At 39.9% G+C, this 27,461-nt stretch overlaps 4 protein-coding genes across 15 annotated transcripts in view; 1 reads left to right on the forward strand and 3 right to left on the reverse strand.

The window, feature by feature from the left end:
- Positions 1-6,539, reverse strand: part of LOC122969683 (cytoplasmic dynein 1 intermediate chain 1) — a 56,549-nt gene extending 50,010 nt beyond the window's left edge. For 3 of the 10 annotated variants that reach the window (XM_044335593.1, XM_044335591.1, XM_044335601.1), the window contains exons 1-7: positions 5,796-6,539; positions 4,827-4,960; positions 4,458-4,572; positions 3,447-3,534; positions 2,117-2,158; positions 652-711; positions 190-305 (exon numbers count right to left, since the gene is read on the reverse strand). In XM_044335593.1, the coding sequence (XP_044191528.1) occupies positions 190-305; positions 652-711; positions 2,117-2,158; positions 3,447-3,534; positions 4,458-4,572; positions 4,827-4,946 (541 nt within the window). In that variant the 5' untranslated portion in view covers positions 4,947-4,960; positions 5,796-6,539. Of the gene's footprint in view, positions 1-189; positions 306-651; positions 712-2,116; positions 2,159-3,446; positions 3,535-4,457; positions 4,573-4,673; positions 4,783-4,826; positions 4,961-5,795 lie in introns of those variants that run through there. The other 7 variants (XM_044335599.1, XM_044335598.1, XM_044335597.1 and 4 more) reach the window with 5 other exon arrangements.
- A 369-nt stretch (positions 6,540-6,908) lies between these two features.
- On the forward strand, positions 6,909-17,163 carry pdk4 (pyruvate dehydrogenase kinase, isozyme 4). The gene is made up of 11 exons (XM_044335604.1): positions 6,909-7,264; positions 8,102-8,243; positions 10,475-10,546; positions 11,408-11,592; positions 11,988-12,077; positions 12,431-12,508; positions 13,183-13,259; positions 13,355-13,453; positions 13,800-13,913; positions 14,224-14,337; positions 14,531-17,163. The coding sequence occupies exons 1-11, from the start codon at positions 7,147-7,149 to the stop codon at positions 14,672-14,674; spliced, it is 1,233 nt and encodes a 410-aa protein (XP_044191539.1). The 5' UTR covers positions 6,909-7,146; the 3' UTR covers positions 14,675-17,163.
- asb4 (ankyrin repeat and SOCS box containing 4) lies at positions 15,357-23,004 on the reverse strand. Of its 2 annotated transcripts, XM_044335602.1 has the most exons (8): positions 22,531-23,004; positions 21,818-22,117; positions 21,468-21,710; positions 21,125-21,372; positions 20,902-21,015; positions 20,531-20,682; positions 20,096-20,311; positions 15,357-19,867 (listed from the first exon to the last, which is right to left on the reverse strand). In XM_044335602.1, exons 1-7 carry the CDS (start codon positions 22,871-22,873, stop codon positions 20,272-20,274), a joined length of 1,440 nt encoding a protein of 479 aa, XP_044191537.1. In that variant the 5' UTR covers positions 22,874-23,004; the 3' UTR covers positions 15,357-19,867; positions 20,096-20,271. The 2 variants fall into 2 exon arrangements, with proteins under 2 accessions (XP_044191537.1, XP_044191538.1); XM_044335603.1 differs by lacking the exon at positions 20,096-20,311.
- Positions 23,005-23,366: 362 nt separating this feature from the next.
- ppp1r9a (protein phosphatase 1, regulatory subunit 9A) overlaps positions 23,367-27,461 on the reverse strand; it is a 52,375-nt gene continuing 48,280 nt past the window's right edge. For both annotated transcript variants that reach the window (XM_044334833.1, XM_044334834.1), the window contains 3 exons: positions 26,957-26,980; positions 26,468-26,650; positions 23,367-26,144 (listed from right to left, as the gene is read on the reverse strand). In XM_044334833.1, coding sequence (XP_044190768.1) covers positions 25,962-26,144; positions 26,468-26,650; positions 26,957-26,980 — 390 coding nt within the window. In that variant the 3' untranslated portion in view covers positions 23,367-25,961. The remainder of the gene's footprint in view (positions 26,145-26,467; positions 26,651-26,956; positions 26,981-27,461) is intronic.

Here is a 27,461-nt window from a genome sequence, read left to right on the forward strand (position 1 = left end):
ACACAACGAGGACACTCACATTGCAATGTGAAACCTTCTGTTGCCTCCTGTGACCTTTGGTGCCCCGTAGACCCCAAAAAACAGCTAAATCTTAGAGAGATTGTTTGAACTTAAGACTATGATTATACGGTATGTCAACAGAATATGTTTTAAAGTTGCTCATGCACACAGACGCATGCAAATATTTACCTTCAGATAGGTGGGCGGTCAGCGGCGTTTGTGTCTCCTTGCAGTAAGAGACCACCTCTTTGGGGAGGAAGTCCACCTGTGTGATCTTGGAGGCCCCCAGCCTCTGCATCCTCCGCCTGGGTTACAGAGAGAAGATATTGTCATGAGTAGAGTTATTCTGTGCCCGAACACAAACTGTCCTGCATACAGGATTGCCATTTGTTCAACAGACCAAAGTTTAAAACAATAAATAACATGTACAGTTTATAAACTGTAGCAACAAGTAGTTTAATATTCAGAAGTTTGCATCTTTAGAGTGGTTAGAGAAGCTACATATGTACATTAATCCTTTAAATTGACTATTTAATTAAATTAAAAAATATTGAGGATATGCCATGCAATGTCAAATTAGGTGTTTTCCTGTGTCATGCATTTTGCAGACAGTGACCAACAAAAGAGGAGGAGGAGAGGAGGAAGATGTACCCGAGCTCAGAATCAGCCTGCAGCTGCAGCACAGAGGGGTCTGTGTCCCACTGCAGAGTCCTGATGTCACCAACAGGGGGGGCAAGAGAGGACATGCATGTTTACAAACTGACACATTATCACAAGCACGCAATCATACACACGTATAACCACATGTACAGTATGCGCACACACATTTACACACAGACCACTTATCTAGAGAACAGCTTAACATGGGAATTCCCATCGAATTTCATGCATAATGGCACTGCTAATGGAAAAAAATGCTTTGATAAGTGGATATCGTGTAGGAGGGCTTTACATTAGGGAGACATTACATTTCATTATAGTTCAATGTACTATTTATATAAAGATCTCTGCTCATCACTTGTAATAGATTTCTTGGTTTTCTGCCAGGAATCTACTACAAGAAAACATTGATACATTTATGGACAAAAAATGTTCCACTGTTGATTGTTTTCAGTGGGGAAATGATATGACCTGATGACTTTTAAATACAGGAAAGCTCTGCAAGTTTTTAAGCATCTGACAGCACCGTAAGGAAGACATTCATCTTAATTCTTTCTGACATATTTTGTACTCATTCAGCGTGGATTATATTTGTGTGATTACACAGAAATTCACTCAATGTTTCGATGTTTCATATGAAAATTTGTACCAAATAATACATGAAAACTATGTATCCAGCAACACACAGCACAACATTCATCATATATGTACATATCCACATGAACACATTCAGCACGTGAAAATCAAATTAAAACCTGTGTATTAAGATTAAGATTGCTTGACATACATGACAAGGTACTTGCCATGCATGATAAGTGAGTTGGACAAACCATGAGGAAATTGCATTTTCATGGCACTTCAGCAGTTATAGCTTGTTTTATATAGGGGAGGTAAGATTCACTTACAGGAAAATCAAAAACCAACTGAAACCCAAAGAGTTTTTTAGCATGCTGGTGCTGAAATCTACCGTCTGTGAAAAGATAACACTCCCAACCCCACTACACTTTTTGATGATACCTTTTAGGGCCACTGAACACGCCTATTAGGCCTTCAGTTTGTGCCACAGAGCGCCAGGTGAGAGTGGCAAGACATTTCTTTAGCCTGACAGACTGGCTGTTTTACAGTAACAGCGATGACACTTTAAGCAGCAGATTGTCAACTCTGTGAAGGCTGAAATGACTTCTGTGGCTAAACTCATGTGAGCGGAAATCTTTCGAGCTGGTATTAAAGGAGACAGCAGGGTTTCAGAAAGGATGTCGCCAGAGGAGATCAGAGGAATGAAGGAAGAAGGGGCGCTGCACTGTTTTGATCTTATAAATCCTGACAGGAACACATCAGTGAGACCACTGAAAACACTGTGGGTGCCTCTCTGTGTTCATATGAGGGTAGACTCAGCTAAAGAAAGGTAGGAGGTGGGGGGGGGGGGGGTTCCTAGGTTTGACGTGAAAATGCTTACCTTGAGCTTTGTGGTTGTGACTTGTTTTTAGAGAAACCTGACCTAAGAAGGGACACACACATACATAGCCACAAATGGAGAAGCTCAAAATGGCATGCCATCATCCAGGGTGGATTTGGGGGGAAATTCTTTCATTCCAAACATTGAAACTAACTCACCAATTTGTAAAATCCAATTGGTAAAACCTAAAAAGAAATGAAAACCCCAAATCTTAAATTAGAGAATCTGTTTATGCTAGAAACTTAGTTAAGTTCCCACATATTCTTCAGCCCCAATTCCACCCCTGGCCATACCAGAACAACACTATCACATCACTAATGACCCCTGAGGGCATCACTCACACATTGACCTCTACAGTCAGCTGCCATTGGGTAGCAAATGGAAAGCGCTTGATGACCACTCTCTTCTCAACTGCAACTTTAATTCACCAGAGCAGCCATGTGCAGAACTTAAGATAGTTGTTGCACTGGCCTGCTGTGTTATGAATATGCCACAAAGAAATGCTGCGGTGGCAGGTGCACGTATGACACATGAGCTAGTAAGCATTGTTAATGAGGCTGCAGTACCATCCCACAGAATGGTGGCAAAAGAGGAAAAGCTTATATTTTGTCACATGTGCTCAAATCAGCTACTTTTTCTTACTACAAACATATGGTTCATGCTAACTGGTTCACCAAGGATGCTTTCTAAAAGTTTACCAATATGGTTCTCATTGCACTGATAATACCTGGACACTGCAATCTGAGACTTACCTTGAGATCAAATCTAATTTCTTAGGGCTAGCTATCAGAAGCAACAAGCTGCACAGTGGTCATCAAAACACTGGATGCCATGACAAATGACAGATACCACATTCAAAACCTAACAAGGCACCACAACTTCACCTAATGACACTCATCCTTACCTAAACCTGTTGTGCCAATGACAAGAAAAGAGATAGGATATATGTCAAAAAAGACAATGTGCCAAACAGCCCCAAACACCCTCATATTATCATCATTGTGAGGCCACAGGATGCCTTCAAGTTAAAAGCTCTGGTTATACATATAGTTTATTGGAAACCTCCCAAAAACAAGTCTGGTGTAATCTTCTACTACACTATTGTTACAAGTGTCTTGTTTCTTTATGATAATTTCTTTTTGGTTACATAAAAATGTGATGAAATTATTAAAGCATTTTCATTCATTTTTTGAACCTCAAACTGGCCTTTCTTTACCCAAAAGTTCCAAAAAAGTAGTAAAAAAAAAAAAAGTGAAAAAGACTCATGAAGTCACAAAAGATTTCTGACATCCAACTTTAATATGAGGTCACATGGTAGATGTTGGCCTACCTGCCTGCGGCTCCCCCATCAGCTGAATCCTGGCTCCCCGTCTCACTGGGCGTGCTCACTGATTTGGATGGGGACACAGGGGTCGGGACTAAATAATGAAAATAACATGAGTCTAACATTAAATGCTGCAGAGGATGGACTAATCAAAACAATTTGGATGAAAAGCAACAAAGTAAAACGAGTGATGGACAAATAAAATTAATGTTTAACAGGAAGGAAGGAAGGGGAGAGCAGGGCATCAAATGGGTTGTTGACTTTATATTTATTATATTTTTGTACTCAGCTGTATTTAAAGATGCATTAAAAACAACTCTATAGCAGTGACCCAATTCTGAGGCGTTGTGGGTGTTGTTACAATTTCAGACCACTAGAGAACAGTGCTTCCAAAAGCTTGCTGAGGTGATAGACACCCTGGGGAGCCAAACTAATCTAGAAGATTTGTGCACAAGTAAAAGAAGGATCTTTTGAGCAGATATATTTCTATTTCTACCATACTTCAAATCAGACATAATATTTATGTCCAAATACACTATTACAAAGTATGATACACACAGAGGTACAAAAAAAAAAAGCTAAAAGGGAGTTGATACAAATATGTCTATGTGGACATATGTGCATAACAAATTAGGGAACCAACATAGGACAAAAAGACTGTAATGTCTGATGAAACCTTATTAAATAATATGTCTCACAGAAGTAATATATTATGCAGAGACATGCCAACATAGATATCGTTATTCTTTAGTTCTGTGATCATTTCAGAATCAATAAAGAAGGGTTGAACTCATAATTTTCAGCAAATAATACAAATGGCGGGTTGCTGTGTGCATCCTAGATTGGCTGTATGTTAAGTATATTCTAAAAAATGAAGAGTCCTCAGAGGATATTTGGATACAATTAGGGGAGAACCTCTATTTTGTGTCGTATCTAGTCAGCTGAGCTCTCCTATGATTAGGACCAGAGATCCTCTGAGCACCCTTTCATTGTTAAAAGTATAAGAATATTATGTACCTAGTGGAGGCTCTGGTGAAATGCCAATACTCTGTAGCAGGGCCTCGGTCTCCCTGCGCTTACGGTCTAAGTCTGAGTCCTCTGGGGTCGCCTCGGCCTTCTGCTGGCTCTCTGACTGCACAGAATACATAAAGCAATGTCAAGTTACCCCATCATGAGTCAAAAGTTCAAACATGCAGGTGCATGCACATTTTTATTAAAAAATCCAACACCAACCTTCTGCACACACATAGATGTTTGTATGCACGCATGGACACACACAACCTCAGCCTTTTATGTGTCACGGCCTGACGAAAAGCAATCGAACACACAAACAATACACACTAGTGTGTGATACAGTATGAGTGCCAGTTGTGTGAATTTACTCACTTTTTTCCTTACCTCTTTCTTCTTCCTCTCCTCCTCTTTTCTCTTTTTTTCCTCCCTGATCTGGGCGAGGCGCTGCTTCTTGCGCTCCAGCTCTGCTTTTAGGTCACTTTTGTCCGACATGGTCTCCTATAGGGCTTCAAGAAAGAGGATCGCCCTTTGGCTGTGGCTGTTATACATTCATATACAGTGGATCCATAACATTGCAGGTCAAGGAACCAATAGCGATCAATCGGCCACATTGAGCCAAGAGGGATCTCAACATTGGTGTGACACTCATTCCACTTAAACTAGTCTAATAAATTAAAGCTGTATAACAACTATTTATTCCATTTAATGTCAGTTAAATTCAGTGTATAGTATATATATAATACATGTAGTACAGCAGACATTACCATGGTCTAATTAGATTACATTTTCATGAATTCAACAGCTCACTTATAGTTAGGATCTTGAATGAGGCTCATTAACAATGCCTCTGAGGTGTTACAGAAAGGTGGGCTACCTATTTATAGCAGTCTGCAGCCTGACCAGTGATTTGCTAGCTGTTAGGCCAGTGTCACATCCTTCATATATAGCAAATGAACTGGTAGCACTTAACCCTGCTCTGGAGGTTTAAATACGTCTGCCAAAGCTAATATGAACACATATTTGGAGAAAAAAACTAAATATATGTAGGCCTTTGTGTCTTCTAGTATACAGTGAATGTTAACCACAAAAGACAACACAATTAAGCCATAAAACAGCAGCTAACTATACATACAGGAAGAAAAACACATCATTTAGCCTGAGTTAAATAGTAATGCTAGGGCATTAAAGCATTCGTAGCTAACGTTAGCTCATAACAAATATGACATTTATACATAGGTTACGTCAATATGTTTGAGGCCTTAACATAATTATAATAATGAATTTTACGGCGAATAACTAACATAAAAAGGAAATGATGTGCTGTTAACGTTTCACTCGTACCTTGTCCACTCGTACTGATAATGATGTGTCACCGGCAAAGATGCTGTCTCACTGCTGCACCCCGAAATAGAAAATCAACACATCCTCTGTCTAGCTAAATCACACTTAATCGAGGCCTTTCTGCGAATAGGTCGTTTGAACCTTTCCGTGAGGTTACTGCTGGTGACACCGGTTAACACAGAGCATTTCAGCGGCCGATGACCCAAATAAAGCATGAAACAGGTGCACTGCACGCCGATGCATCCCTCAGAAGAGTAAAGATGATGTTGAGGCGGAGGAGAGGAAATCCCACCTCCTTTGACACGAGCTGTCGGCTCATGGCTTCGCATCACCGCCATCTTCTGGGCATTTGGAGAAGTGAGTTTAATTTAATACAACCACATAAACAAATCATTTTGGGTGTATATTGGTCCACAATAGGACGTTTGTTACCTACTTTAAACGAGTAATCAGACTCTAACGCGTGGCTGAAAGCTTCATGAATTTGAGATGGCGCATTGATTTTTCCCCCGGCTGCAGGTGATGCGGTCACTGCCTAACGGTCGGTAATGTATACTAACAACACTATCAAAAGGATTTGTGTAGCTATCAGAAACACCCGTTTGTTGTCAATCTTCAACGTTCACAAACATAAAATAAATAAGTGCTTTGAGTAGTCCGTCGGTAGGGGGTGCTGTAATAAAGCATTCATTACAGTCGGCAGAGTAATGAATGACGTCCAGGACCGTCAGTCGTGTCTAGGTGGTACTGTAACCCTACATTAGAGAACTCTCGCGGGATTTGTACGTATTGTTCCTTCATTGTGCGCATTGTTTGTCATTGTACAAAATAATGATGTTTTATGATGTGAAAACGCAACGCTATGATCAAGATCTGGAAGGTTCAGGTTAAAAAAAAACACTTGGTTAGGGTTAGGGAAAGATCATGATTTAGGTTAAAATTACAATTCTCGCGAGATCTTTCGCAAACCTAGGGTTACCATCTAGACACGACCAGCAACGTTGTAAAAGGATCCCGACGCTCCCAAAAAGTCAGGAACATCTTGGCGCTCATTGGTTGACTTTCATGTCAATCCGTCTTCTTCTCCGCCCAACAACAATACACACAACGGTCAGTGTCGGAAGCTGCATATTGGATGGTTTAAAACAACTTGCCCAAGATGTCAGAGAGCTGCTCGAGAAAAACAAAGGCACCATCCTTAAAGATGTTAATGTAACGAAAGGGTTTCTTGTGTGACGCCCAGCTATAAGCGAGATATTAAAAAAAAGTTGCCAAACTGGAGTGTGCTGAAGAAAGAAAGGACAGTTTGTCCCTGGTACACTGACCGTCGGTCTGTGAAGGAGAGGAAAAAATGAAGTTCGCTCAGTTTTTGCTGAAAAACAGCTCAGTAGCTGGGATCCCTAAACAAGTGGAGAGGTTTTCCAAGTTTTCCCCTTCTCCTTTGTCCATGAAGCAGTTCATTGACTTTGGTAAGTGTTTCCAGTAGTATTGATTTTGTTGGTCAGTGCATGTTGCTTAATGTTTTCCCCCCACACTCACATGGCAGTTGCACAACTCACGTTTACTGTCTTTGTGTCTGGGTTGACAGTTTGCAGTAAGCAGGTCACTGACAGACAACTGCAGCTAATGCCAGTAAAATACACATGTGTACAGATGTTAATGCCTGTGCTGATGATGTGTAACTTTATCTACATGAAAAGTATCACTTTGAACTGTTGGTTTTGATGTCTGACTTGATCTAAAAACTGACACTAACAGAAGAAAAGAGAAAAGCTAGTGCTGTTGATCTCTGCATTGAGATGAAATTAATGCTGTGATTTCAAAAACTTTTTGACATTTGGAGATCTCTGGGAGAACTGCATTTTTCAGCGATTGGATGGCATGCACTTCTGTTCTGGAAACTGCTCAGAAACCCATTTATTGTCAATATACCTAGGAAAGCTGTACATCCTGTGAATGCCCTAGGTCTCTAGTTTGTGGTTGTCAACTTTCATGAGGCTGTGATTATCCTAGAGGTCACAGTAGGTGATTTTATACAGTGAGGTCAAGTGAAAAAATGGTACACTCACTACAATGAAATGGCTACTACTGAGGGTACTAACATCATCACACATAAATACTGGGCATCAATGTGAAGTTTAAGAAGTTAAGGACCACGTCCTGAAATGATCCTTGACAGATTCATTGGTTAATGTTTAGGATATAGGCTAAAGCAGTGTTTTCTTTCTTTTGACAGAATGGGGTCAAAGTTGGGTGCTTGCTCAGTGATTTTTTTTTTCTTACTCTGTCCCCTCATGTGACTGCAGGCTCAGCCAATGCATGTGAGAAGACCTCCTTTGTGTTCCTGCGGCAGGAGCTTCCTGTCAGACTTGCCAACATCATGAAGGAAATTGATTTCCTCCCTGACAAGCTCCTCAGCACTCCTTCCTTAAAGCTCCTCACCAGCTGGTAGGGTCTCTAAACGACACTACACCACATCCCTTTTCATGTTACCTGTTGTACCAAAGCTGTTGTTACCAAACTCTGGGAATAATGAAATATTAGTCTTCTGACAAGTCTCCCTGCAGATCTCTGCAACAGCATTAAAGCAAGTGGACATGTCATTTATTTTCAGGGGTCCCAGACTTTAGCTATTCAGCCAAGGTCACTGCTGCTCGTTCAGTATACAATACCATGCAGTATAGACACAAGTTCATCTAGTCATCAGCATTTATGATCTCATTGCGGCATTGCTGTTGATGTTGTCTGAGGTTGTGTGCCCTCGGTGCACTCACTGGCTAGATCTGGGAACATGCCTTATGATCTGTGTTTAAATTAGATAAGGCCGACGTGCTGCACGACCACATTGTCCCCGTTTCACGCTGGTATGCTATTCTTATGTAAAGGGCCTTTACAGCTCAGTGGATTATGTGATACGGTTCATTTTCTGTTGTGCCATAAACATGCAGCATAGATTTTGAATTTTGAAGCACGCATGCGCCTTGATACATGCCAGCATTACACTGCCGACACTTTTGTTGATAGTGGTCACAACCCACAGACAGGTATAGCTTTACCAACATGTTTGAATCTGCGTGTACACACTCATATCAAGGTACATAATGTTCATGGTGTAAAGAGTGGAAGGCTATAAATTGAGGGTGCGCTCAAGCATCATAAGTAGGTGAAATAATGTTACGTCAGTTCTATGTGTTCACTTGTCAGCAGAATAGCTGTTATCATTGTCACTTGTTCTTATGAGTTGCTATAAACACTCCCCGAATGCATGTGATAGATGTTGGATCCAAGCCCTGTCTTTTACCTCCAGCTCTAGGGACAGCCTAACCTTTGGTCCAGACTGAAATATGTCCCAGAGGATGTATCCTACTGACTTTAGTTCATTCCTGACTTTTCCTTTAGTGCCACTATGAGGTTGACATTTGTTGTGATATTCAATGTCCCTAGAGGATACATTCTAATGACTTTCGTGATCCTCTGCGCTACCGTAAGGCTGATTTGTTTGTTCAGTGTTGAAATATCTTGACAACTATCAGATGGATTGCTGTAAAATTTGGTGCACACATTTATGGTCCCCAGAGGATGAATCATAATAACTTTGATCTCTGCCGTTTTATAAAGGGCCATAATCTTGCTAAAGTTTGATTCTGTCCAAACTTTTGTTTATATAGGCTACTTGCAAAACTCATGACATTCCTGTCACCCTCACTAGCACTTTGTGTATGGTGATAATTAGCAAATGTTTGCATGCTATTATGCTTAACCAAACACGGTGATCATGTCAAACATTACATCTGCCTCACAGAGCCTCTAGCATGGCTGTAAAGTCCAAATATACAGGCTAGTCATAGGAGAGTTCCCAAAATACAGTCCAGCAGCTTTTCTATGCTTTGTTTGATAAAGCCAAAACAGCAGTCTTGTTTCTGTGTAATGTTGAGTTGGTTTTTACACCACATACTTTACTCTGGCATATAGATCACTTTTGTCTTCACTGTTCAAGTGCTTGTTTACGAGTCACACGAATATATGTTAACAATAAAGGTCATTACCCCTACTCTTTACATTAGGGCGTGTATTGTCTATATTTAGCTATGTACCTCCTGTACCATGGCTCTCTCGTCACGCTTTCGCAGAGCTCTCCAACGCAAAAAGTTAATTTATCATTTGTTAATGCAAGCTTGTGAAAGTACAGCTTGTGTAATAGTCTATTTCAAGATGTACATGTGTTTGCATGATTGGACTTTATCCAAAATAGAGAAGTGAAGGTCAGTTAAGGGACAAATCCAACACGTAGAAATTACAGCCACACTGCAGTTCAACTTTCACCTACTTTTTCTATTGCAAGAGAGCGCAAGTGTGTGTGACTAACTGAGCTCAAAAACTTCAGTCTTCTTCATTCACTAGCTGAAATAAAAAGACTGTCAGTGATAAGCAATAGCAGTGATAAGATTAACAACTATTATATAAAGATGGGATATTGTTATTTTAAGCATGTATAGTCTTGCCTTGTTACACAGTTATTAGAATTTTAAATTCCGAGCCAGTTTCACACATATAATCACCAGACAGATTACATTTTTATCATATTAAAGCTTTTTTGACATTCAGTTATACAGTAAATAAACTAGAGTTGAGGATGTTTCTGTATTCTATTTTCAAATGTATCTTTTTGCGTCCATCAGGTATTCACAGAGTTTGTTGGAGCTTATAGAGTTTTTAGAGGAAAACCCAGATGATAAGGACGTACTGACAAAGTAAGTAATTTACGTACTCACACAATCCAGTTTGTTGATTTCTAAGTAACTGCTGACGCTAATCCTAAATCATGCTTTGGTTATTTGTTAACTGCCTATTTTCAGCCTCATGCTGCAAACTTCAAACCAATCCAATGTGCGTTCAAACTGTACCGATGGCTTAAAAAAACCAATGAAAACAGCTGCGGGTACATTTCTCATGTTCACATACCTTATCGTAAAGCCACTAAAGCCCACTGTCAGAGTCAAAAATTAGATGATAAATTACAGTGTTGCTCTAAAGGCCTTTTATTGCTCCACTGCTTCAGCAAAATCCAACATGCTCCACCACAAACAGGAACCATTCATACATTTCAATACCATCACAACAACGGTCCTTTAATTTTGCATTTATCCTATTTGTTCAGCACACCACAGTGTTTGCGACTCGGGTGTAGACTTTTTATCAAATACAGTTTACTAGAACTGTTATAACTGTAATAATAGAGTAATATTATACTTCACCCTGCTGCAGTCACTAGTAGAAGAAGTTTGAAGAAGTCTCCAGGATAGAGAGGGTGATGGATACTAGTAGGCTTAGTGTGTGTTTACATGTATGTGTATGTGTTCGCATGCTTTCAGTGTGTGTTTTTAATGTGTATTTAGGCTGGGCAAGATTTTATTTGTCCATTGTAATCATTGAATTTTGTCATTTGTTTGTTATGTTATCTTATGTTAGACTCAACTAGACAACTTAAGATGTAATTCTTCCATATCTAAACCTTGATGTTTAAATGAAATAAACACATGTGGATATCCAAACAAAGATGGTGGAATACCGAACCTTATGTGCTCATACGTCCATCATCTCTTTTCCCACAGATTTACACAGGCTCTGGTTAGCGTCCGTAATCGGCACAACAACGTGGTGCCCACCATGGCTCAGGGTGTGGTGGAGTACAAGGAGGCCTTCGGCGTGGACCCCGTCACCAACCAGAACGTCCAGTACTTCCTGGACCGCTTCTACATGAGCCGCATCTCCACACGCATGCTCATGAACCAGCACAGTCAGTATAGCACTCGGTGATTATCAGTGAGTTAATCAACACAGTTGCTCACACTCGAAAGCTCATGTTATTAAATTAAACTGTGTGTTAAAACGCTTTACGCGTCATTTTTATATGATTAAGCAGCAAGTAGTGATCTCAGATGTGTAAATGCTGTTAAAGAGCCGCATAGTCAACACCCAGCTTGCCTTAATGGTTTTACAGCAGTATAGCACTTCTTTTGCACTAAAAGGTTAATGCAAGATAGCAATAAGTGTTCAGCTATTGTTAACATTCCCCACTGCAAAGAACTCACTATAATTTACTAAATATTCACAAATGTATAGGAAGTGGATTGTGTCTATACATTTACGTTTTTTTGGAGTCACACACATTGTTTTTTTTGCGTCCTTCAGCATTAATCTTCGAGGGCAGCGTGAACCCAGCCCATCCCAAACACATCGGCAGCATTGATCCCAGCTGTGACGTTGTGGAGGTAGTAAAAGGTAATGAGTGATCTGTCTCAGCTGCAGTACTGCTGTATGTATAGACATACACCCTGGATGTGTTATCTGTTGTTTTTTGCAACACTCGCTGTTTGCATGGATTCATGACTGTTTGGACTTTAATTATCTGATCTTTTTAGAGTCAGTATACTGAGTTGGAAGTGAAAACATGTTATTATGAGGTGTATGGCTAGAAACTGATTGTTGTGTAAACTGGTTGACTAAGACATATAATATAACGTCTGCTTGTGTTGATCTTCATTTATGCATGAATTGTAATTTTTCATCGTCAGAATGAATCTCATTTTCTCAACCACAGCTTTTTGTTTTTGTTTTTTTGTTTCACTTTGTAGATGCATATGAGTCATCAAAGATGCTGTGTGAGCAGTATTACCTGACCTCTCCTGATATGGAGGTCACAGAAGTAAATTGTAAGTCGATGCCGCTATTTACATATTGGCTTTCTTCCTTTTAAACAGGTGCTCTTATACTGTATCTTTCTTGTTTTGCCTGGATATTTTCTGCTGCACACATCTATGTGAGAGAATAGTTTTACTGATGTCCCCTCTAATCTTTGTTGGTTTGACTGAGGCCTTCTGTTTCCTTTTAGCTGGAAACAGAAGGCCCCAGTCAGCATTAGATATTCTTAATTTAAACCACATACTGTAGGTTATATTAACACTGTGTATAATATGATTACACAGCATAAAAGACTAATATATACATTATGAAATATGTATGTCCCTTAGTAGAAAATGTTTTTAAATGGGGTGATTATTGTCACAATATGCTCTTAAATAGATTCATGTTCCTAATTTTTGTTGCAGTATATCATTCAGAACATCTTCTAGTGCTTTAAATACAAACTGTACAAAGTGTAATCATATTCTTGGCAGATAAGCTCTAGAATAAATAAATCGACATGACAAATGAAGTTGTTATCTGGCTTTATTTGGCATGGGTGGCTCTAGCTGATGTTGATTTTTTTTGGTCTTATCTTGGGGCAGGAGTTATTTAAAGTTCAGTAAAACACCAAGTTTTCCAAGAGGCCTCTCTTTTCAGCCAGGGTGACATGATGGTCAAGTTGTTGTTTTTTTTTTCACAGCCAAAAACCCTGGCCAGCCTCTCCACATTGTCTACGTGCCATCCCACCTCTATCATATGCTGTTCGAGCTCTTCAAGGTACAATAACCAACAAATCTGAAAAGCAAATGTATACTATTCTTCACCGTGTCTGCTCACTCTTTGTTTAATACACTTTGCCTGTTCTTTGTCAGAACGCCATGAGAGCTACAGTAGAGACCCATGAGACGAGCCCGACGTTGCCCCCGATCAAAGTGCGAGTTTCACTGGGCACCGAGGACCTCACTATCAAGGTAGATGAGGACACTGAGAGTTAAGATACGTCACGACTTAGTACTGAAGGTAGAACGCGGGTTTTAGAGATAAACAAGTGTTCTAAGTCTGTACTAACAAAGACGTACATGCTGTGCTGTTTACCACACAGATCCACTTTGTGCCATGCATCACTCATTACAAATACTGTGTGTGGGTCCATGTGGAAATGGTTTACTGGAACAGGCCTTAAAAAGCCCTGATGACTTGATATTCGCAGTATGACATTGTTTAGATTCCGTTCAAATGGCAAACGATGAGTTCACGGGACGCGAGCCCGCTGGCAGAACAAAGAGGACCCTTAACATACCTCTCCTTTATTTTTAGATGTCTGACAGAGGAGGTGGAGTCCCTCTGAGGAAGATTGAGCGCCTATTCAGCTACATGTACTCCACAGCTCCCAGTCCCGTCCACGCAGACAATTCTCGTAACGCACCACTGGTGAGATGAATCCGTTGCACTCAAAGCTTATTATAGTTGCACAGTTTTATTCATAAGTCATGTCTTGTCTTAGTCAGAACACAATATGCTGCAAGACATCAAGCTTGCTTTTGCATTTTGCACATGAGATACAGTTTAAAATCTCAAATCTGTACCCATATGACAAACTGAAGATCTGTTTACATGAGCAACCTCTCTGCAGTACACAGTTTATGTTTCATGTGATAATATTTTAGAAGCTGGCCCAGACACTCTAATCTGTACAGATACTGTAACTGTTATTTTTCCGTCCCCTCCGTCCTTCCTCCAGGCTGGTTTTGGTTATGGCCTGCCCATCTCCCGTCTGTATGCCAAGTATTTTCAGGGAGACCTGCAGCTCTACTCTATGGAGGGTTATGGAACCTCAGCTGTCATATATTTGAAGGTGAGAACAACACAACCTCCATATCGACGGTGCCAGAAATAACAATGAAGGCCAACTCGATATAGATTTCACATTTTGTCAAGCACAGATGGAAAGTTGTAGGAAAGAACCTGGATGTGACTGTCAGTTCTTGCGTATATTTTGGTATGATAAGGATCCAGACTAATTAGTTCCCATCTGTACTGTATCACAGGCGCTGTCCTCTGAGTCAGTGGAGAGACTTCCTGTTTTCAACAAGTCTGCCTTAAGGCATTACCAGAGCAGCACAGAGGCTGATGACTGGTGCATGCCCAGCAAGGATCCAAAGAAACTGGGCAATTACGAGAGGAGTCGCTGATGACGGACTGATGGAGGTAGCAGAGGAAACTCTAAAATAATAGAAATAAATGAAGAAATAATAGATTTAAGAAGAGGGTCCATGTGGGGAGAAATGGATAAACTTGTACTGTAAGTGGGAGAAGGCATGTTCCTGGACTAGGACTTCAGCAATGTGGAATCTGGATTCCTTTCTCTCCCAAGAAAGAAGCCTAGAAGGAGAAAATTGCTCATCATATGGTATCAAGAATCAGATAAATACGCAGAAATAACTAAGCTGAACTATTACTGCCTGAGCATGATTTCAGAGCAGCCTCTGGGGCAATTTAATCCAACAAAAGCTCACCACATTTCATTTTATTATATGACCATTACAGGCTGATGATGGTAATGGAACAAGTGAAGTATTAATCCCATTTTAGCTATAATAACATGGTTACACTGTGAAACAAGCATGCAAGCTGTTTGTGTTGGTGCTCGTTATTTTGTTTCAAAGTTTGTCATTTAAAAATATTAAGACTAGCTTGGTATGGCTGTATTATTATTATTGCATTACATTGAATTGTAAAACTCAAAGCCCAGTGAAGGCTAGCTACAGTGGGGTCACTCAAGCTTAACATGTTTGGTCCCATCATAATCACAAAGTGTGCAATGTTTGTTCTCCTTCTTTTGTTCGTGTAGGCATTTATTTTTTTGACTTGCAGCATTGCTTCATACACATAACTTCTGCATTTCATCATCAGTTCTCACACTACTGGAATATTTCAGACACTAAAAGAAGGAATTAACTCTTAACCATCAATGTAACTCAGTTGTGCCATTTTTAGTCTTTAGCTTCTTCAGAGAAATGTAAATACAATGTGATCCTGTTAAACGAGGATTCTGAATGTCAGTAAACTACCTGCCCGAAGCCTTAAGTGTTGAACTCTGAGATCATTTTTGGCTGGACTTCAGGGACCTGCCCTATAAACATGAATGTCTGTCCCCAGCTGACTGAGTGAGTCACTGACTGAGTGATGAAGTTACGCCATTGGTCAGGTGAGTGATGTAACTTCATCACTCGCCTCGGCCGGGTGTTGCCACTTCCTGTATCTGTCATTTCAAATTAGCATTTCATACACTGTCAGTTCAGTTAAGTAGTTTATTGTCCCACTGGGAGAAATTTGGCTTGTAGCAGAACGCAGGAAAAACAATGATAATACACACATAACAGTATAACACTAAAATCTGTAAAAAGATGGATTTTGTACAGGATTGGGTAAGACAAAGTGCTACAGTGTTAAGTGTGAGCAAAAACTGCATAGGTGCAGGGAAACATCTACGTTTGGTGCAAGTTAAGCATGCGTTTTGCTATAAGAACAAAGGAAAATGGAAATCTATTGCACTTTGCCCTGGGAAACCTGTACCTCTCACCTGAAGAGAAAAGTTCAAATGCCTCAAAGAGAGGATGGTCTGTCATATACTAGCCATATACTAGGTTTTGACCTAATCTTGTTGAACTTGGACTGATGTGAATATCAGACAATGTATCGAGAAATGTAAGCATAAATATGCTTGATAGATGTACATTTCCACAAGGAAAAATTATATGTGCTCTTCTGGAGAGGTGGAATTGTTTAAACTTAGTATTGCAATATATTTGAAGTTACTATGTATGTTTGTGTGTATGGTTGAATTGTGAATAATTGATACAGTATTGTGAATTCTGGGGTTGTCCTTTAGTTGTACGAAATCCCAATTTAGCCATGAACTCCACAACACATTTTCTCTGTTGACATAAAGTCAACATGAACTTTTTTCAGTGCTTTGTAAGAGTAACAGTGTATAATTGCACAGTGGATCTCTACATGTTGATGGTAATGGGATATTATCACCGAAGTGCTTTGTAATGACATGTATTGTTTAAATACTTATTTACTACCTACTCTACAGGGTTTGAAGGCCCGTGTTAAACCTGTATGTTGTACTGCAGGGAACTGTGCTTCAGTACTGTACTATATGACATACTTTGAGGCATCATACTCAGATTTGTGTAGCATGTTATCTGTATCTGATAAAATTATACACAGAGTCCAGTGTAAGAGACACATATGAACAACATGGACAGGTGTTCAGACACTGAAACAATACAACAGTTATTGCTGTTTGCAAGCTGTATTACAGATATTGCGTTATCTGTAAAAAAAAAAAAAAAAATAACTTAACTAAAAAAAAACACATGTTCCATCTCCTCATTACACAACAGTCATACTTTCCTAAAATGTACTTCTTAAGTCCACCTTTGCCTATTTTTAAGCTATTAGAATTGCAGTGAAAATCAAATGTTTATTAAAATAATAATTTCACAAGTTTTAGATTTTTATGATTGTCTCTGAAGTCAATGTTTAGCAATTGACATTTCATGCTGTAGTAACATCACTCAAAGGCCAAGTGTTACTGTACTGAAGTTGTGGTTCACCACTAAAAAGGACCAGTAAATGTAAAAAATAAAAATCTCATGTCACTTCTCAATACGTCGTTTCCTCTGCCTTGTTCGTCTGGTATGTTGATGAACATGATGCATTTGTAGTCGCTTATTGTTAATGTGTTAATTGGTAGCAACAACTGAAGGATCAGTTGAACTGTGCAACTGTTGAAGGCAGCTATCAACATAAATAAACAAGCCTATGTTATTCTCTGATTCAGTTGGCCAGATAAGAAGTTCTCCCAGTCATCTAACCAAACCCAATAGAATAACAATAATAGAATAATAATAGAATAACCAAAAGAATAATATGAAATAGCATTAAGGGAAGAAACAATCTTAATACTACAGTATGTGAAAGAATTTACAAGTATACTGCATACTTGGAAAATGTTTTACCCAGATGTTTTAAATGGTTTATTATCTGAGTTGAGTCTGGTTATAAGCTGAGGAAAGGACTGATAAAACACATCCCTGTATGTAATTATGAATGTTTACTACATAACATAATATTTAAAAAAATATTAAATTTTTAAGCCTTAGAAATTTAATTTGTAAAGCTAAACTAATTCACCTGTTTTTCATCATGTACTATTCCCTCATTGTTTGCACAGACAGCAGGCTGCAACCTGCAATAATTGTCTTTAAAGTAAACAACTCCATGTGCCAGTGTCCTCTGTAAAATCTCTGGAAGTTGTTGCCACCCTTATTGTCCTCCTGACTCCCTCCCCTCCCACCACAGCTTGTTTTAGGAAAATTTGCTTTGTTTGTCTGTCAATGCAGCAGATACAGTCCAATGGCTTTTTATGGCTAGCTGCCAATAGGGGCAGAGAACAGGCTGTCCTGCCCTGTTTTGCCCCTTCATTAGCATGCCCACATGTCGCAGCCTGTCCTGGTTTTGTTACTCCTCCTGTTTGTCTTTGCCTTGGCAACATTACAAATACAGCGTCATGCAAGCTCATTCTCAAAGGTAAGGAATGAAAAGTAAAAAAAAGACAACAACGTCAGAATCACTAAGAATTATATAACTTTCTTACCTTCCCATCATTATAATGTGTGATTTAATGGTGTATTCTCTCTCTGCCTGACTGGTTTATTTTAAGAGTTCAGGGAGTGCAGTCTGACCCTTCAGTCATTCAATGTTCCCTTTCAACAAATGTCTGGTGCACATGCTTGGAGCTTGGATTTCTGAAATACCTGCGGTGTAGGCTTTTATCAACATGTCATAAAAAAATCTCAGCTTAAAAGTAAACATACACTTTTCTAAACAAAATTGTAATCTATTTATTTATTCTGCACAAATGTAAAATAACTAAATGTGAAATTGGAACTAAAGCACACCCTTGAGTTGTTTTGAGTTAACGTGTTTACCTAGTAGGATGCAGCACCACTGGATCTGTGATCTTCTAGGTATTAGTGCATTCAGTTACACCTGCACAGCATAACAGAGTTCATTTAAGGCCACCAGCCTTGAATTTGACAATCACTGATTCACTATGTCACCCTGTGTGTGCCACAGACTGTGCAGTCATACAAATATGGACATGCTGACACAACAACATCCCACTAAAATGGAGATGTGTTTGTTAATTGAAAAATATTTCTACCAGCAGTCCCCTCCAATAATAACCTACATGTACTGTTATATACAATAACTAAATATTTGGTTAAGGTATAAACATCAGCCATTCTGACACCCCTCAGACACACCTGTTTACTGTATGTGTGTGACCTATATGGATCAGAAGGTTCATAATGATTAAATCAACACCACAGTTACAAACAACTGTGGTAACATGCTGAAGTCACTGATCTATGTGGAGTTTCATTCATTTATAAAAAGATGTGATGTATTTATATTTGGATCAATGCAGATCACCATATACTGTGATTGTTTAAAGAATGTGAAAACTAGAAATATTTAAAACCAACAAATCCAAAGATAATTTCTAAACCATTATTTGAAATGTCGCTTGCAAAAACTCTCAGTCTCAGTCAGAACTTTTTAGTAACACTTCATCCATTTTTAGTAACTCTTTCCATCTGTGGACTGGGGATAAAGAAAAAAAGCTCCATTTCCTTTTTCCCATCCTAATTCAGCCCTCATTATCGAAAGCTGAGCAGCCTTATTCTTAATGTTTCCTCAAGCTGCCAGTTCATTTTCTCCGCTTTGGTGTCTCCTCCAACAAAAAGACTAATAGCTCAGCAGCCCCTTTTCTCTCCAGTCAGTCTCAGCCTGATGAGTGCTTCCCTCTATAGTCCACTGGTATAATCTCCCCTTGTTAAATTGGACTTAACACTTAGATAAAATAGACAGACACTCACACCATTACAGCACGCAGTTGTGACTGGGATGAATGGACCAGGACACGCTCCAGAGAGAATTAAAGGTCTTCTTGAGACTTTTCAAAGTGATCTTCCTCTAGTTGAGAACCTACAGTCCATTTTATAGCGAAAGTTCACTTTGAATGGAACTCAGGATGGAAGCAGTTCAAATTTAAAGTCATGATGAGGATATTAAGTAACTATCACACTTTTCACAGTGACCTCTGCTCTCTTGTGTATGGTTTTAGGTTGTTAAGTCGTCCATGCGCAGTCCACTGGAAAAACAATCACTTGTTGAGGAGTGGCTTGTCAAGTGTTTGTTCTGCAAATAGTATCAGGAGAGCATGAGCAGTTCAAGCATTAAGGCTGGTTGCCAGGTAGATTTGGATCCTCTAAAGTATGAGACAGCACCGTAGTAGAGAGACACTGCACAGATGGGAACAAAAGAAAAAGATATTTACTGAGAAACAATCTTTTCACTTTAAAGTATGTAAAAAAAACACCTCTGTAGAAGTTGATACATATAAAATTACAAGAAGGATTACAAGGTTGTGGACGGGCTGATGGTTCCACTCCAGCAGGCAAATACCATTACTTGTTTAATCATTCACCATAAATTATTATTATTATAATTGGCACTGCAGTATCTCTCACCTGTGTCCCAAATGTCTGCATGGTTGAACAGTAATAGTGGAAATCTGTTTCATAATAAGTCATGGCAGTAGGGTTCTACTCCAGCAGAGATGGTGCTTGCATGTAGTTTCTTCTTTACTGTCAAACACTAAAGAGGGATTTCTGTCTTTTGGTGACACATTTATTCTAAGATATTCTTACACCCCAATATGCTCTGTACGCTCCAAACCAAGGCCTCTGGGAGTGGTGTGCATGGAAAAAATAAAAAAAAGGCACAGCACTTAGTGTCAGCTCCAGCTAGCAGCATTTTCCATTTCCACAGTCTGCAGAGATGTAGTGAATGTTCCTGTTGAAATCATCCAGTGACATAAAGCATCATGCCATATGCTAGTTGAATTTGATGTACAAAAGTTAGTCTATTAGTACAGTATCCCCTCAGGGTTCAGTAATAAATACTTCTTAATGGTAGATGGCAGAGGCAGCTGTGCTACACCTCTCTCACAGAAGCCACCCAGGCCGGCTCTGATGGCACATCTGGCAAGGTGAAGCAGGCTGCGGGGAGTGTTGGTGCAAACGCCAAACAGAGAGTCATAGAATTCTTTATGTCGCTGAGGAGAAACAGACAACATTGAAGACTAACTTGAATAACAAGACAACAGTATTCAGGAAAGTCATTTTTAACATTCACAACCAGGACAAGCTGGTGTTAGTTTCCCTGATTATAAAACAGTTAGAGAAAAACGAAAAGGAGAGTTGGGATACTTTTTACCACCTACTTGAATCAACTCTAAACACACTTCATGCTATCCATTACATCCTAGTATTACCTTGTAGCAGTCATCAGGAATGGCAGTTCTCCACTTCTTTGTTGGCTTTAAATGTTCGTAAGAGTTCACCATGATTTCTACTGCTCCTGGGTAGTCATGACAGGACTGCAACACCTGCACAACACAAGGTACAACAAAAGAATCTTGCAAGAATTTTCCTTTACTATCAACATATAATTTGCGAATACATGTGCCAAACCACATCTGGTCCAGATGTCTGTACCTTGTGGAACTGGGGTGGGTAGATTCGTGCTGCATTGTAGTTGAGCAGCAACTGATAGCACAGCTCAGGTATAGCCATAGGCCTCACACCAGTCACTTTGAGGAGATACTGTATGGGAGCACAGCCATTGATGTCCATGGCTCGTGTATCTGCTCCAGCCTCAAGCAGCATCTCCATCAGGACGTGATCACAGTTCCAGGCTGCCTTGTGAAGAGCTGTTTTATAGTCTTCTTCTTTGAGGTTGGGATCTGCAACAGAAGGCAAGTAAATAGCCTCCATGCTACACAGCAATGACAATAGTGTTACCAGTGAAAGTCATGTACAAGGATCCAGAGCCTCCCACCTGCTTTGTGGTCCAGCAGGAGGCGACAGACCAAATGGTGATCTGGGCTGTAGATTTGCTCTTTGGCATCAAAACTCCAGAAGGCCGCAGTTATTAAGGGCGTCTCCTGGAGCGAATTGACTGCATCCACAGCTGCTCCGTGGGCCAGATAGAGACTCACCAGCTCTGGGACACCAAATCTGGCAGCAGTGTGTAACGGTGTGTCCTCCTCATTGTTGTGGCCGGGCATGTTGACTTTCGCACCTCCATGGGAAAAAAAGATTATTTTATTGTTATAGTGACTTTTACAATTTCTGTATTTTGAGCTTTCATCAATCTACTGGTCTATCCATGCATCCTTGCCTCCTGACCTTTGAGGATGAGCTGCTTGGCACAGTTCACTGACTCTCTGGTGATGCAGTAGTGCAGTGGTGTGTGTCCGCTTAGCGACAGTTTGCTGATCTTTGCCCCATGGGCTAAAAGCAAGGCCACACAATCGCTGTTCGAGACCTCACAGGCCACATGCAATGGTGTCTTCCCATTGGGCATACCGTTGACAGCTGCACCTTTCTGAAGGAGCACCAGTGCTGTCTCCACAGCATTGTACATCACACATACATGAATAGCCATTGCCCAGGAACTCTCCAGTTTGTAGCCTGGCAGCCAATATCCTGTATCAAATCAGACAACCAAGAAGTGTTTCACTGTGACAGTAAAAGCTAAAGCTAGAGTAGATTTCCATGTTCATAGGTATAGGTATAGGCACAGGTATAGGGATGATATTACAGATACTATATGATGGCTAAGGATATTGTACTGCAGTATGTTCATAACAAAGCAGCCTGAGGATACATGTTGTGATACACCCAGTCTAGACTGTTTCTAGTCATTTCTAGCTGTGAATCCATGGAGGTTTAGCACCACCTAGTGAATAAACTACAGAACGAATTGTCTGCAGTCCAATTTGGATTTACATGGCAGCTCATCTTTCTGGGCCTCTTGTGACATAAACCATTCACAATCAATCATTTTACTGCTGCAGGGGAAATCTGGATCAATCTCAGCCCACTTTCTCTCCCCCTACCTTGTTTGTAGGAGGCCAGAACCATGCTGGGGTCCTCCACCTCCAGCACAGTGTCAATGTCTAGATTGTTGGTGTGGAGAATCTGGAGGACCTCTTCAGTGTTGTTGGCCTGTAGGGCCTTCAAGAAGCGTTGCTTCAGCTGCTTTACAGCCAGTTGTCTGGGGCTCAGCTCCTCCATGACCACCCTGAGAGAAGGGCCTCGTTCCACATGTGGCTCAGCTAAACCACCTAGTTCAGACACTAATGCTCTCCACACAGCATAGAAGAAATTGGAAAAGAATGCACAAATGGTGATAATGAAGGAGTCAAGCATACCCACAATGGAAGGCCTCTGTAATTCCATCCATCAGCTACTGTATGGGAGGTGTATCAGGAAAGAAGACGGAGATCAAGTAGTAGAAGAGGGGCAACAAGTGACAACAAGGAGGGAAAAAATAGCTCCGGAGTGAAATTAGGCTGAGCATAAATAGAAAGGGGAGAGGGAGGGACTGGAGATCTAGAGCTGACTGTGGCTGACTCTAGGCCTGCCAGTCTGCTGGAAGGTCCACTAAGAGAAAAATACCTTGTAGTGGAGGGTCACATGCTAAAAATAACACACAGTCACAGCACAGTCTATCTTCATATGACTAAACTGCATCCCATTATTATTCGTTTTTCAATGATGTAAACTATCAGTGCCAGTTGTAACAGGTTTACCATGAGGGAATGAAAACATAATATGAGTTTCGTGCACTCTTGCCAATTGTTCTGCACCTTTTTGATCTGTTTCTGGCTTGCAAATGACCACTAAAACTACGTAGAGGAAAGGTGAAAGAAAGAGGAAACGAAAGTATGGACAGTGACTGCACATTTTATTCAGTGTGACAGGTAGCTGCCCTTTCAAACTTTTCAGAATGCGAAAAAGAGAGCAAAGGTAATGACAAAATAGGAGGAGGAAAATAAGCACAGCTCTTAAAAGAGTGAAAGCATGGCTAGCAGTTTGTGTGGTGATTATCTTTTTGCTCTCTTCATACATGAAAGACAAACGTCCAGTGAGCCCCTTCCTGACATGACTCAAACGCTTGTGTTTTTGCCTGCCAGGAGCACCAGGGTCTCATCCGTACGTTGGTTTCATCATGCCAGGTAAGCTCAGTCAAGCGCATAGAAAAGATCTGAAATCACATTTCGGCTCAGGTCAGACTGAGCCTCTTCAGTCCTCCAATTACTGTGCGCACACACACACACACACTGACACAATAGAAAACAAGGCTTCTTTAGGATTCTTACAGCATATTGCTCTCAGTGTTTTACTATACATACAAAAAGAGTCAAAAGAGTGCAGTCTGCTGACTGACTTGACAGGGTGGGGGTATTCACAGAAAGGTTCAAGTGTTAAAAAATATTTCGTAAGAACACATCATGACCAGTTTATTGGAGTAGCACTGGAGCAGCACTATGGTTGTATAAGAGGAAGGCTAAAACCACAAGCACAATGGGAGTATGTGTTTTCTTCTTGCTTTGCATTTCCAAGCCTTAAATCCTTCACAGTTTACTTGAATATAAATCACTTTTAATTAACAGTTTTAATTAGGTTTTGGCAAAAGAAAGTAATCATACAATTCTGGATAAATCATCATTAGGTGTTAATAATACTCTTATTTTGCGTATGTTATCATAAACAATAGTCAGTTGCTTCATTAAATACAGAAATAAATAAATAATAACAATAACAGATCAATATCAGATCGATACCTGTGGCATTCCATGGAGGTATCAAGTCACAATGAACACATCTGTAACCTTATTCTTGTTCTTAACCTGTTAACAGTACACCAGGCAGGGTCCTTAAGACAAAAGGAGATCATAACCAGAGCTGCCTTCATTTCTATCACGGTGACACCGCTGTCTCTATTATTTATTGTAAACCTACAGAATGATACTTGGGAATGATAAAGAAGTAACACAGGGAACATGTCTCTCAGTGAGCTTCATAATCCTAAAACAAGAATAACTGTTTGCATAAAGTACATAAGTCAAAATCATTTTTTATCTAACATGTAAATCAAAATAATTTGAGTCTTACTAAACTGGTTTCATAAGAAAAAATGACATTGCATGTATCTGGTGCAATTTCCAGTGTAACATCAAAATATCAGTATGTGTCCTCTGCATTCTTCTGTCTACCTGATCACAAAGATAAACCATCTATATGGCAACTCTCCTACATATTATTCAAAGTATTCTGGAGTAATTTTCATGGTGAACTTTTACCTGTGATTTTTCTGAAAAAAACACAAACAAATGTTTAATCTACTGTATTTGTTTCGACAGTCACACAGAAGCGGATAGATTTCGGAAAAATTCTACTTCTCTAGAATTTCTAAAGGCAGTGGCTGGGTATTACTTTGTTATTGAGAGAGAATATAAAAAGAGGTCAAAAGCAGGTTACAAGCGGATTCAAAGCAACATTATGCATATAAGCAGGAAGTTTCATTTTATCTTTTTTTGTTTGTTTGCTTGTTTTTGTGGTATGGGTTTGGTAAGTTACAAATTTCATGATTACAATGTACCTGAAGTCTCCATTAGAACCAGTCCAATGAGTACAGTGTGTCCTTGTCATCTGTTGTTTTGAGAACTGCTTTAGTGTGGTACATGTATTCTGTAAGGAGCATTGGACAAGCCAGTGCAGAGGTTAAATTTACAGTGTTTGCACTTCCAGTGTTCTTGCAAGTCAAGAGAGAGCATGTTTCTCCCAAAGAAAGTTGGTTCCCACTTCAGTTCCTGTTGGAAAGTTCCAGTGTTGCCCTCTTCAGTAGTGTAAGTAAGCAGCATGGGGACACCCAGTGGTGTGACACGAGTACTGCCTCATATATTCCACCACACAGGCCCGACCTGTATATGCTTCATCAAAGCAATAGAGAGATTCCAGTGATCTATGTATCTGAACAGGATATACATACAGTAAGTCTATTAAAATGGCACATTAGACATATTTGTATCTGTATTTAACATTGTACACAGTTGTTATGTCTAAAGGTGCTGTGATGGGTAACACAGACAGCTCTGGAGATGATATGGGATGAGGACGAGATGAAGGTTTCACAGACTTACTCTGGAGATGAATAAATAAACCCAATTTACAGCAATAAACAGCAAAATAAATAAAACCGAGTAAATTCTTACATGGCTAAAAACACAGGATCGGTGTAAAATGAGGCAAATGAAGGGGCAGCATCCTATTAGCCAACTGCTCATTTTGGTTTAATTTGCATGGTGAAGAAGTCACTCAACACTCTCCAACAGTTACATGTGGAGCTCCACCACTGAGAACTAGTGAACTACTGAGTAGGCGTCCCACAGGGTTCGTTTGTGGGGCCTACTGACGTTCTGTTCTTTGAGATGCTACTTGGTGAGGTGCTACAGTAAAGCGGGAGGTGATCTAAGGATTCACTTCACTCTGCCGCGCTTTCTTTGCGCGCCTCTTTCTGCTGCTGCTCCAGCTCTCTCTTTCTTAGCTTCTCACGCTGTTTCTCCACTTTCTCGCGGTTCCTCTTGGCCTTCTCCATCAGAACTTTCAGGTCTTTGATCTTTTTCTTGATCAGGGCCCGGTCCTGGGAAGAAGTGACTCCAAGGGCCTGAAACAAATTTATATATACATATAAAAATCCTCCTGCCTTTCGTCTACCTATTTAAATTTCTATTATAGCCTGACCAAGAGTGGATTTTTGAGACTGATATCAACATTGTTTTCCGACAAACATTTATGATATGTATATAAGATATGTCCTGAGTAGGACCATTTTACAGTTGAAATATTAACTGGTGTGCCAACTATGACATGGCATCACTGTTGCTGAATTACCTCAGACATGTGTTTCTTGTTACTAATGACACACACTGTATGTTGATACTGATAATATCTACTTTGTATGTAATTAAACATGAATTCTTAACTTACCTTGAGCTCAGCACTATCCAGTTGTAGCAGCTGTTCTCCATCTATATTTTTGGCAGTGAATTCTGGGATATGATGTTCTAAGTTGAGGCCCATAAGCCAGCGGGCCACTTGCTGGGAGGTCCATTCTGTGATGATGCGGTTCTGCCACTGATACTGCTTCGAAAACTGTCCCTCATCTAGGATCTGAACATGAATATACAACAGGGAGAGAAGAAGATATTTTCAACTCTACCATAGATGTATATGATCATGCTTTAAAAGTATATCTTTCACAGACCACTGGATGACTAATGAGTTCCGATGAAATCAACAACAGAATCGAAATTTTTATTCTGTAGCAAATTTAAATAAACCTGTAAGAAATGCATTCTTCGCCATGAATGATATGTGGGAATGAGACACAGACAAATGGTTTATACTCAACAGACACATAAAGACGTGCATGCAGAAAAATACATATCCTGTGGAGGCTTGCTGCCTCGGTCTCACCTCATCATCTATCATATCCAGACTCTGAATGTGGCAGCGTAAAAAACAACAGAAGGAGACTGGGTTGTTAACAGAACAGAAACAAAATGCCATCCTCTGTAGCAGCCTATGCCAACATTTGAATACAATGAACCTGAACTAGTGCATCATTTTTAGCTTGTTGTTTTCTGCCAATTTGAGAGAAGCTACTGTCTATAGGGAATATGTTCTGTTCCGTCTGAGACATCCATAACGATGATAAATGGGGGCGCTGGCACATAAAGTAGGAATCTGTAAGTTTATTTGTTCAAAGTTTTGAGTGAAAAAAGCCCATTTTATGTATTTATTTATTTATTTATTTATTTATTTTCTGCTCGAAAATGGGTGTCCTGTAATTTTTCTACCTGGGTTCACAGTATTTTGCCACATTTCAACTGACATGATGTTTACATACTGGACCCCCTTTTCTCAGTTCTATAGAAGTTGTGTTTTACAGTATGTTCACTTTATAAGTTTGTTTTTAGGT

Source organism: Thunnus albacares, chromosome 19 (assembly GCF_914725855.1).
Source record: "Thunnus albacares chromosome 19, fThuAlb1.1, whole genome shotgun sequence".
Classification (NCBI taxonomy): domain Eukaryota; kingdom Metazoa; phylum Chordata; class Actinopteri; order Scombriformes; family Scombridae; genus Thunnus; species Thunnus albacares.